This window comes from Triticum dicoccoides, chromosome 2B (genome assembly GCF_002162155.2).
Source record: "Triticum dicoccoides isolate Atlit2015 ecotype Zavitan chromosome 2B, WEW_v2.0, whole genome shotgun sequence".
Lineage (NCBI taxonomy): Eukaryota > Viridiplantae > Streptophyta > Magnoliopsida > Poales > Poaceae > Triticum > Triticum dicoccoides.
In genome coordinates this window covers 52,240,942-52,251,483 of record NC_041383.1, presented here as the reverse complement: position 1 = coordinate 52,251,483, position 10,542 = coordinate 52,240,942, and the positions used below count along the sequence as shown (strand labels likewise).

Below are 10,542 nucleotides of genomic sequence, written 5' to 3'. Positions count from 1 at the left end.
GGTCCACCTCCCCTACGAACTCCCCACCCCGGTAACCCTAACCCCCCTACTCGCCCCACTCCCTCTCCTCGTCCCGATCCAATCTGGATCAGTGACCAAACCCCACTCCCCACTCTCCTCGCTCCCTAATCCCCTTCTGGATCGGGGCAACAACCTCGGCGCCCGGCGCCCCGCTGCCTACCCCGCCGTTCCCCCGTCGCCAGACGCTCGCCGGACCCTGTCCACGCCTCTCCCCTCTTTCCCCCGATCCAGATCGGATCGGGGCTTGGGGACTCGACCCCGTCGGCTGCCACCGCGGCCACCTCGCCGCCCGAGGACCTCACCGGACTACCTCACCGGACTACCTCACCGGCCTGCTTCCTCCTTCCCACCGGACTGCCTCCCTATCACTGTCGTCCCCGTCAACCACCTCGCGCCCCGCTGCCTTGTCCCTACACCGAACGGTGAGGCCCCAGCCTCCTCTCTCCCTCGCCCCGCTTCCTCTCGTGGCCACACTGGAGCTCTGCTCCTGTGCGCGCACTCGCACCGCCCGCCACGGTCCCTCCAATGCGTTGGCCGCACGCCTGCTGACCTCGCGCGAGCTCGCGACGTATCTGCTCGCTGCCGCCTAGTACGCGCGTGCCAGCGCTCGATCCCGCTCACGCGCCCCGTCGCCGGCGCCCTCGGCTCCGTCGCCTTCCCAGCTCCTCGTGCTGCCCGCGCCCCCGCGTCGTGGCCAACCCCTTGTTGCTGCTCTACATCACCGGCGCTACCCTTCATTGGCACCGCTCGCCGTCGACCGCCCGCAGTGCCCTCGCTGTGGCCTCGTCTCTGGCCGTCGCCCCCTGTCGTCCTGGGCAAGCGCCCAAACGGCTCGGCACCATCGCTCGCTAGCACCCGCCCCGCGGTGGCCCTCTGGGCCACTGACTAGGGGGCCCCACGCCCCTGTTAAGTAAAAAAAGAATAATAAATTAACTAATTAATTTAATAATTAATTAACTTAACTACTGTCGCTTAATTAACCAATTAACTATCTAATTAACCTAATTAACTATTGTTATTTAACTAAACAGTCAATGACTAACGGACCCCACACGTCAGTTTGACCCAGTCAACACCCTATTGACTGCTGACGTCATGCTGACGTCATGATGATGTCAGCATACACTATCCTGGATAATGTTGATTTAAAATAATTAAATAAATTCTAAAAATGATTAAATTTTTTAAAATTAATATAAAATAAACCGTAGCTCGGATGGAAACAAACTTTGTACAAGAAAGTTGCTCAGAACGACTAGACGAATCCAGATATGCAGCCTGTTCGTCCGCCACGCGTCCCTAGCATAGTGAACCTGCAACATTTCACCTCCGGTTGATCTATCCGAAAACGCGAAACACCGGGGATACTTTCCCGGATGTTTCCCCCTTTCGTCGGTATCACCTACTTCCGCGTTAGGGCACACCTAGCACCGCGTATTGCCATGTTACGCTTTGTGATGCTTTGATTGCTCTGTTATTTATTGTGTTCCCCTTCCGTTACTTCTTTTCGGTAGACCCCGAGACTGCCAGCGACCCCCAGTTCGACTACGATGTTGACGACCCCTCCTTCTTGCCAGAGCAACCAGGCAAGCCCCCCCTTGAACACCAGATATCGCCTATTCTTCTCTATACTGCTTGCATTAGAGTAGTGTAGCATGTTACTGTTCGGTTACTCCTATTCTGTTGCATAGCCTGTCATTGTTGCTATAGTCATTGATACCTTACCCGCAATCCTAAATGCTTAGTATAGGATGCTAGTATATCATCATTGGCCCTACATTCTTGTCAGTCTGCCTTGCTATACTATTGGGCCGTGATCACTCGGGAGGTGATCACGGGTATATACTATACATACATATACTTTACAGATGGTGACTAAAGTCGGGTCAGCTCATTGAGTACCCGCAGGTGATTCCGATGTGGGGGCTGGAAGGACAGGTGGCTCCATCCCGGTAGAGGTGGGCCTGGGTTCCCGACGGCCCCCGACTGTTACTTTGAGGCAGAGCGACAGGGTAGGTTGAGACCTCCTAGGCGAGAGGTGGGCCTGGCCCTGGTCGGCATCCGTGGTTACTTCATAATAACACGCTTAATGATATCTTGGTATTTGATCTGAGTCTGGCCACTGGCCTATACGCACTAACCAACTACGCGGGAAAGATATGGGTACTCGACGTCGTGGTATCAGCCGAAGCCTTCTTGACGTCAGCGACTGAGCGGCGCGCGCCGGATTGAAACGTAAGCCTGCTCTTGTATTAAGGGGCTAGTTCTGCTTCCGGTCGCGTGCGCAACCTGCAGGTGTGTAATGGGCGATGGGTCCAGACCCCTGCGCACATAGGATTTAGACCGGCGTGCTGACCTGTCTGTTGTGCCTAGGTGGGGCTTATGACGTGTTGATCTTCCGAGGTCGGGCATGACCCAGGAAAGTGTGTCCGGCCAAATGGGATCGAGCGTGTTGGGTTATGTGGTGCACCCCTGAAGGGAAGTTTATCTATTCGAATAGCCGTGTCCCTCGATAAAAGGACGACCCGGAGTTGTACCTTGACCTTATGACAACTAGAACCGGATACTTAATAAAACACACCCAGACAAGTTCCACAGACAACCCGGTGATCGCTTTTCCACAAGGCGATGAGGGGAGGATCACCGGGTAGGATTATGCCGTGCGATGCTACTTGGAGGACTTCACTCTACTCTCTTCTACATGCTGCAAGATGGAGGCTGCCAGAAGCGTAGTCTTCGATAGGACTAGCTATCCCCCTCTTATTCTGGGATTCTGCAGTTCAGTCCACCCATATTGCCTCTTTACACATATACCCATGCATATGTAGTGTAGCTCCTTGTTTGCGGGTACTTTGGATGAGTACTCACGGTTGCTTTGCTCCCTCTTTTCCCCCGTTTTCCTTTTCTTCTCGGATGCCGCAACCAGACGTTGGAGCCCAGGAGAAAAAAAAAATTCGTCATCCTCTCCCACTCTGGTTCCACCGATTTTCACCCTCCCACGGAGGAAAATAACACTCCAAACAACCGTGCGAGCAGCTCCTCTCCTCGATTACCCTCGTGCACACTAGGGTTTCCTACGCCACCGCCGCCGCCAGGGAACTCCTCGACCAGCCCACCCTCCTGCCGCTCGGCCCCCTTCCCTTCCCATCACCGCAGTCGCCCCCTCCATCTCCTTCCGGAGCCACTCCCCTGCCGCGAACATCCTGCTCCCGTTGTACATGACCGGTACGGCAGCCCTGACGGGGAGCGAGAACCGCCACGGGAACGCGGCGGTGAGCCCCTCGGTGAAGACCTGCGTGGAGAGCACAAACGCGTGCGGGGCCGCGGCGGCGATCTCCGTGGTGTCCCCGGACCGGAGGCCATCGAGGATGTACAACGCCGGGAGCGCGGCGCCGACGAGGAACCCGCCCACGGTGTGCGCGGCGAGAGGAGGTGCGCGAGGCCGCGGAAGACAGGCGCGGACGGGTTGGGCTTCCCGGGGCGCTGCGGGAAGGCGAGCGTGGCCAGGAGGAGGAGGTAGGGGAGGAGCAGAACGCCAAAGGCGATCTCCGAGAGCGGCATGGTGGTCGAGAAGGCCAGTACGGTGGCGGCGCCCAGCGTGTTGAGCTGCTTGATGGAGAAGAGGTAGTGGTGGTGGTGCGGGCGCGTGGTGGGCGAGGTGGGCTCCGGGTGAAGCGGCAGGGCGGCTGCCTCATCGATGGCAGCGCAATGCCACTCCCGCCATCGGGCCCATGCTGCCGGACATCGTCGTGATCTTGGCTTGTTCGCTCAATGTCGTTGTCCGCTAAGTTTTGATACACCTCTTCTGTTGAGCAATCCTGGTGTGTTGAAAACTATGTTTTAACTTTGTCTTTGATGCTTATTACTATGCTTTCCTTTGTCGCAGAATTACCATAATCAGGAAAGGGAGGGAGCGAAGTTGTTGGCCGATGATGATATGAGATTGACAACCTGTTTCCTGCATCCTCTAGGAGTAGGATTTGAAAGCGTTTTGGGAAGTAGACTGAAGACCAAGACGATGGTAATTTTGGTGATGTGAGACGGTGTGGTAGCCACCCAATTAGTCGTAATTCTGCGGCCGCATGTTGTGACTCAACTTGATAATTCTGTGTTTCACGAAACAACATCACATATTTTCAAGAGGAGTGGTCGAAGGAGAACTTTTCTATGTTGTTAATGTATAGTGGTAAGTCAAAATTGTTCTGAACTTATTAACCATTCCTATACTGGTAGGCAGGTATACATTGGACTTGATTTAATTCGTTTTCTGCTGTTGAACTGAACTGCAGCTGGGGTTTATGCTGATTGCGCTGATTTGGAAGTTCGATTTCTCGCCGTTTATGATCCTGGTCATTGCCATTCTCAACGACGGTGGGTCTCAAATTCATTATGCCAAACAAACATGTTACTGTCCATTGCTCATTTGTTTGATTGATTTACTCAACTCAGGCACAATCATGACCATCTCCAAGGACAGAGTGAAGCCATCCCCACATCCAGATAGCTGGAAGCTACTGGAGATCTTCATCACCGGCATCGTCTATGGTGCCTACCTTGCTGTGTTGACCGTGGTGTTCTTCTTCGCCATGACTAGCACCGACTTCTTCAGCGTAAGTGTTGTTTCAACCCATGCCATGTCTAATCCCTCCAAACTAGACAATTTATGGGCGTGGCTCGTGCTGCTTTAAGACAATATATGCTAAATGTTCCTATTTGTTTCCAAATTGCAGGAGAAGTTCCACGTGCGTTCGCTAAGGAGCAACAAGGACGCGATGATGTCTGCCGTCTACCTTCAAGTGAGCATCATCAGCCAGGCCCTCATCTTCGTCACCCGGTCGCGCTGCTGGTGCTTCCAGGAGCGCCCGGGGCTCTGGCTCTGCTTCGCCTTCGTCGTCGCGCATATCGTAAGCCCACCCCACCCGGCCTCACTCCAACAATGGAGTGCGCGCGTTCATATTCAGTTGTAGCTGCAACAATACCGAAGGAGAACAGAACAAATCAATGATAAAAATGGCGTCGACACTCTTCATGAATGCCGTTCTTTTTAGGAGCTGATTTTGTTGTACATAAAAATGCATATGTATGAAATGGTCAATTAAAATGTGCTTTGCAATCCATTATAATAATCCATCAAGTTATAACCAAGTCCTACTGTTCCTGGTTGGTTTTGAAGTGTTCCGTTGGCACTTGTTCTCTCATATGAAATGGAGAGCTAAACAAGTGCCAAATCCTACTGTTTCTGGTTGGTTTTGAAGTATTCAGAATAACTATTTATAACTACGGAGTGTCTTCTGCTCGAGTTTTAGTATCTCAGTTAAGAAATAAATAGTAGCCTTCCTCTAAAGAGGTCTGCTGCCTTGCTTTTCATAATTTAAATTTGTATTTTATTTTCTTATATTCAAACAAATGTTTGCAGAGAACGGTTGTTCGGTGACTGAGATACCTTTAGTGAGTTGATGGTTTGACTTGCTAGGTATGCCTGCAAGGAGGACACTGTAATTTGGTCCAACAAGTATGCATAACAATCTTTTGATTGTTCAACATTCTTTATTGCGTGAATTTCAGACATATCAGGATGCAGGTATATGACACTATTGTGTTGTTTGCAGAGGTTCTCATTCTGAAAGAAACAGCAACTATGCAAGAGCTTATTGACGGAGATTATGAAATTTGCAGTTCATGTTCTGGACATCAGATTGATACTTTACCAAAGGTGCACCAATCGGCCCTCCGTCTCCTAGGGTGATGGCGCAATGACATCGATAGCGACAGCAATTACGCACATGTGATGGTGGATTTGTCAACTGACTTCATATCTCCATCTCTACTACCTAAAAAACCTGTAACACTTCATTCCGATCTTCTGTCTTATGTTGTTTTGTCCAACTGCACACATTTCTCTGGTCGTATGCTAGATTGGAAGAATCGGAACATTTCCTACTGCGTTTGTAATGATGCAGTACGGTTAAAAACTTTTTATTTACTTGAGTCTGCTACCTCAGATTGATGCGTGATGCTCGGGCAGTAATAGTCTAAGCTTCATCGTGTAACAAGCTCCACCTGCGTGCATAGGTAAGTGGTTCTGGTACTGCTGCTATTTTTGTTTGTTATATTTGTTGCCAGTCTGATTGCTACTATCTACTGTACGTGCTTATTGTTTGGCTTTGAAGAGATATTTGCTCGAGGTTATGCCAATTAATTTGAAAGCAGATAGTAAACTGTGATTTGCTCCTCAATTTGTACTGTATCTGAGATCTAATGTGTGCCAGTGTGCAGCTAATCACTAAATATTTCTAGTGTGCAGCTTGTGAAATCTTTCAAAGCTATATTTCAAAGTAGATGGTAAACTGTAATTTCAAAGCAGATGGCAAACTGTAATTTCAAAGCTATATTTCCAGTCTGCAGCTTGTGACATATTTCTCCGTCTTTGACATTTGATTTGGTAAATATTTGTGGTGCTGAACCACACATGGTTATTGTACCTAATATCATTCGTATGTATTGTAGCTATTTTTGATGCTTTGGATGGTGAACAGAAAATTATGTGAATGACATTAACAACAAATGGTTTAGCGAATGAGGCCCTCATTGGATGGCACTGGCAAATGGATCATCAAAGTATATGTTTTAATTTTCCATAGAGACATCTTTTTAACTCTTCATGCATCAGGGTTAAAAATTATTGTACATATATTACCTTCCCCTCGAATAATTCTTTCAAGTCAGAACCTATGTGCAATTGAGTTTTTCGTGTTTTAATGACGGCTTTATTTCAATGTAGATATTATCTTCAGTTTGTACTTGGCCATAGTGGGATGCCAGGAAATATCCTACTCATCAGTCGGAATAGTTATTGTCGTTCTAGGAGCTGAAAGACGTCGGTCATTCTAAAATGTCTAACTATACTTTTATCAAAGAGGCAACACCTGACAGTGTGCCGATATCTGTAGGTAAGATTGTAGGATGTTTTCTCGCTTTTTGCCCTTGTCAGGCTTTATATTTTTGTCCCTATGATCTAGGATTAGTTTAGTAGCCATCTAGAGATAAGACTGTAAAATGAAGTTGCTCTATGTGAAGGTGAAGCTAATGTTTTCCTTGTTACTTTAGCAATTTGTTATATATCATTTTATTATTCTTTATTCATTGGAAAATTTTGATGGCACCAAAATATTTTATTTTTGATCCTTTTCCTAACCAAATTATCTCGCGACAGCTCTGCAAATCAAAACTTGTGACACATCGAATTGTCATAAGAAAAATCTCAACAAATTTGTATGATCATTTTTTCCTTAGCTTTGATTGACAATAAAACATTTGTATGTTTCTAATTGGTATATTAGCATAGTGATATTGTGCATGGGTTCATCCTTGTCCTTTAAGCTAAGGTAAATTCCCCTAGATTTGCAATTTTATTCGATGAACAAAATGTCTACTTTATCTACACATACATCTGGTAATGGGGATATTTAGGATGTGATGAAAAATGACATGCTATGGCGGAGATACATGGAGTAGAGCCAAGTCGAGTGATGAGCGGAGATGAGATGAGGAAGACAAGATGAAGATTTACGGCAGGAAACAAACACGACACGATTTAGATGACAAGGGAGTTTTTCCTTCTTGCCGCCCCTCATAGCCGCGTCACACTGTTGTGCCCGATCTAAACACCGATGGCGCTGTCTCTCCTCGCGGCGTCACATCAATGTGCCGCATGTGGATGACGAGGGCGTTGTCCCTCCTCTTCGCCGTGTCACACCGTTGTGCCCTATGTAGTCGACAAGGGCACCATCCCTCCTCGTGGCATCACACCTTTGTGCGTGATTTAGACGACAAGGGCGCCGTCAACAGTGAGCCCTTCTGTATAGACCACCTGGATTGGATTGACCAGGATGCCAGGTCGATGGGCACGAGGGCTCGGTGCCAATGTTGCGGTGTGAGAGGTTGTCGGCAGGGGAGGAGGCCGGCGATGCCGTGGCGGGGAGAGGAGGTTCTGGGTGACATTGTCGAGAGATGGTCGATTATGGGGATAATAAGGGACGGGCTCGACCAGTGGTGGGGAGGCGAGATAGTGGGAAGAGGAGGGGTCTGTCGATGCCATGGAAGCACGAGGAGGATGCGGCTACGTCGTTTTTGGAAAGGAGGCGACGGGGACAGGAGCGGATGGGCGGGCGGCTGTAAGGGGAGAGATTTCTGTGTGAAGCCAAATATTCAGATGTTGACAACACTGTTTGATAGCACAACATCTTGTCATGCAACTTGGTAAGTAAGGTCTCTTGTGCATTGTTGTAATGATTTATGGTTTCTAATAGCTACCAAATGTAGATTTATCTTCTATATGTATTCATCGGTCGATAAATCTGATACGTCAGCGACAAAAAAATGCACTGTGTATATATTCTGGATCTTATCGATACATCATAGTCGCTAGAGATTGAAACACCGAAGTATTTAGTGACATTACAAAGATTCACGAGAGAATTCAATGAAGCACTAAAAATTGCATGACCCAGCTGAAATTCGGATATATCTAGATGGCAATTTATATTTTTTGTTGGTATTCGAACAAATATGGATAGATAATTTTTTCATTGTCTTAATATTTGAGATACAATCATTTATTTTTGTTTTCACTATATTCAAGATATACTACTGATTTAGGAAATTACAGGTATGTGTCTGGCTATTTTCTTTTGATTTTGTGCTCTCGTGAAACGGTTAACAATTGGTTCATCCGATTTGCACGTTGAGTATTCTCTGTTGCACATTTGTTGACCTTACATATTCGTACTAAATAGATATATTACTTTTGCAGGATGGTTATGAGGTGATCAAGATTTTTTTACTATACTTGCTAAAATATCCTAAAGATAACTTTTTTTCTTTATATTGTGTGAGAATATATTAAATGCATCAAACAGATATTAATTCGTAAAACATTAATAATTAGATCAACGCTCTTTATGTATACAATACATGGTCAAATTATATTGTAATCAACTTAATTACATTGCAAGTTAAGTTAAGTATATTTCAATTATTATCTAATTGTTAATGACTATCTTTTCTATACATGTAACATTATGTTTATATAACTTCAGCAAAATATTTCAAAAGCCCGCAACAACACGCGGGCATTCTACTAGTACCCCTAGTATATGTGTCAAACACATTCTCCTTTCCACTATTCTGTTTGATCGGATGATCACATTTTCCTTTCCATTGATTTGTTTAACCTTCCTGGTGATCCATATGATCTAAGCAGTAATATTCTTCTGCTTACGTAAACACCTTGGTGTAAAACCGTGTTAATAAGGCCCTGTTGCATTTGTCGATCGCATCCTGGTAACCACCGATGGACGAGAACTTTGCCTATTGGTCCGCCTCGTTCAATGAGCAGGAAAATGGTTCTCTTCGTCCCTCGCCCTTGGTATCGCTGTTGTTGCCGACATAACTGGCAGGCTACCCTCTGACATACCTTGCTTGCATGATCACGCAAGACATCTCCGCCCTCCCTACTTTTAACCCACATGATGGGCCCATAACCCACAGTTCCACAGGATCGAAACCTGACTCTCCTGTACACCCCCTGTTCCCAAGGTTGTTCCTCGCGCGTGACCTCGTATGTAATTCATGAGCCACCTTCAGGTCTGATATCGGACATAATACTTATTCCCGTTGCTTTGACCCTTTCACGGCCTATAACAGGCATCGAACGATTGCCTGCCCGCTCGAAACTTCTCAGGATACCTCCTTACTTTGCTCTCGATATTTTCTTAAGTTTCGATTCGAGAGTTACTTTCCGCCACCTTCCTCGATGTTGTCGACCCGATAGTCAACCTTGCCGAGGTCCATTCTCCCAGAATGCCCACCCTTTATTCTTTCGTAAGTACGATGGAGTTCCTGAAGAAAGGATGTCGACTTCATCATGATGACCTAAAGCAGAGAAATGAAGACATCAATGTATTGGACCGGCCTCTTCGAGAAGAGCAAGCCAGCATGAGAAGACCTGCTAGATTCGTTACCAAACCTTCCCCCCTTTCACCACCTCTTAAATCTCGGGACGAGATTTCTTGTAGTGGAGGAGAATCGTGACACCCGGATAATTAAGCTACAGTGAACCTCTACTAATGATGCCACATCACCTTGGTTACTGTTGATAAACTCGTGTCGGTTAGAAACCCAGTTCGAACTTCGAATTTAAAATCAAGGCAAACATCAAAAGTTTTCAAACTTTAAAACTAAAATGTTCGGGAGGTGACAAATAATGCGTAGGTAATTATGGTAGAGAAAAAAATCCTTTTATAAAGTAGTTAAAAGCACTAAATTAATAAAAACTGCAGTAAAATTAATTAAATGTCTTTTAAATACTAAACAAATATAAACTAATTGTTTAGGGTGCCAAATCAATTGTGGTAGTGTCATAAGTATTAGTACTAATTTAGGGGCTAGATTTATAATTTATAAAACAAAGGTAAAAATAAACAGAAAAGATATTGAAAAAAAAGAAAGAAAAGGAAAACG

The 10,542-nt window shown here is 46.4% G+C and overlaps 1 protein-coding gene and 1 pseudogene across 1 annotated transcript; one reads left to right on the top strand and one right to left on the bottom strand.

Moving 5' to 3' along the window:
• Positions 1–3,052: 3,052 nt before the first annotated feature.
• LOC119360410 lies at positions 3,053–3,985 on the bottom strand (annotated as a pseudogene).
• LOC119367076 (plasma membrane ATPase-like) lies at positions 3,748–6,190 on the top strand. Its single transcript, XM_037632701.1, has 6 exons — positions 3,748–4,207; positions 4,311–4,392; positions 4,471–4,631; positions 4,752–4,925; positions 5,438–5,533; positions 5,631–6,190. Exons 2-5 carry the CDS (start codon positions 4,320–4,322, stop codon positions 5,453–5,455), a joined length of 426 nt encoding a protein of 141 aa, XP_037488598.1. The 5' UTR covers positions 3,748–4,207; positions 4,311–4,319; the 3' UTR covers positions 5,456–5,533; positions 5,631–6,190.
• Positions 6,191–10,542: the final 4,352 nt, after the last annotated feature.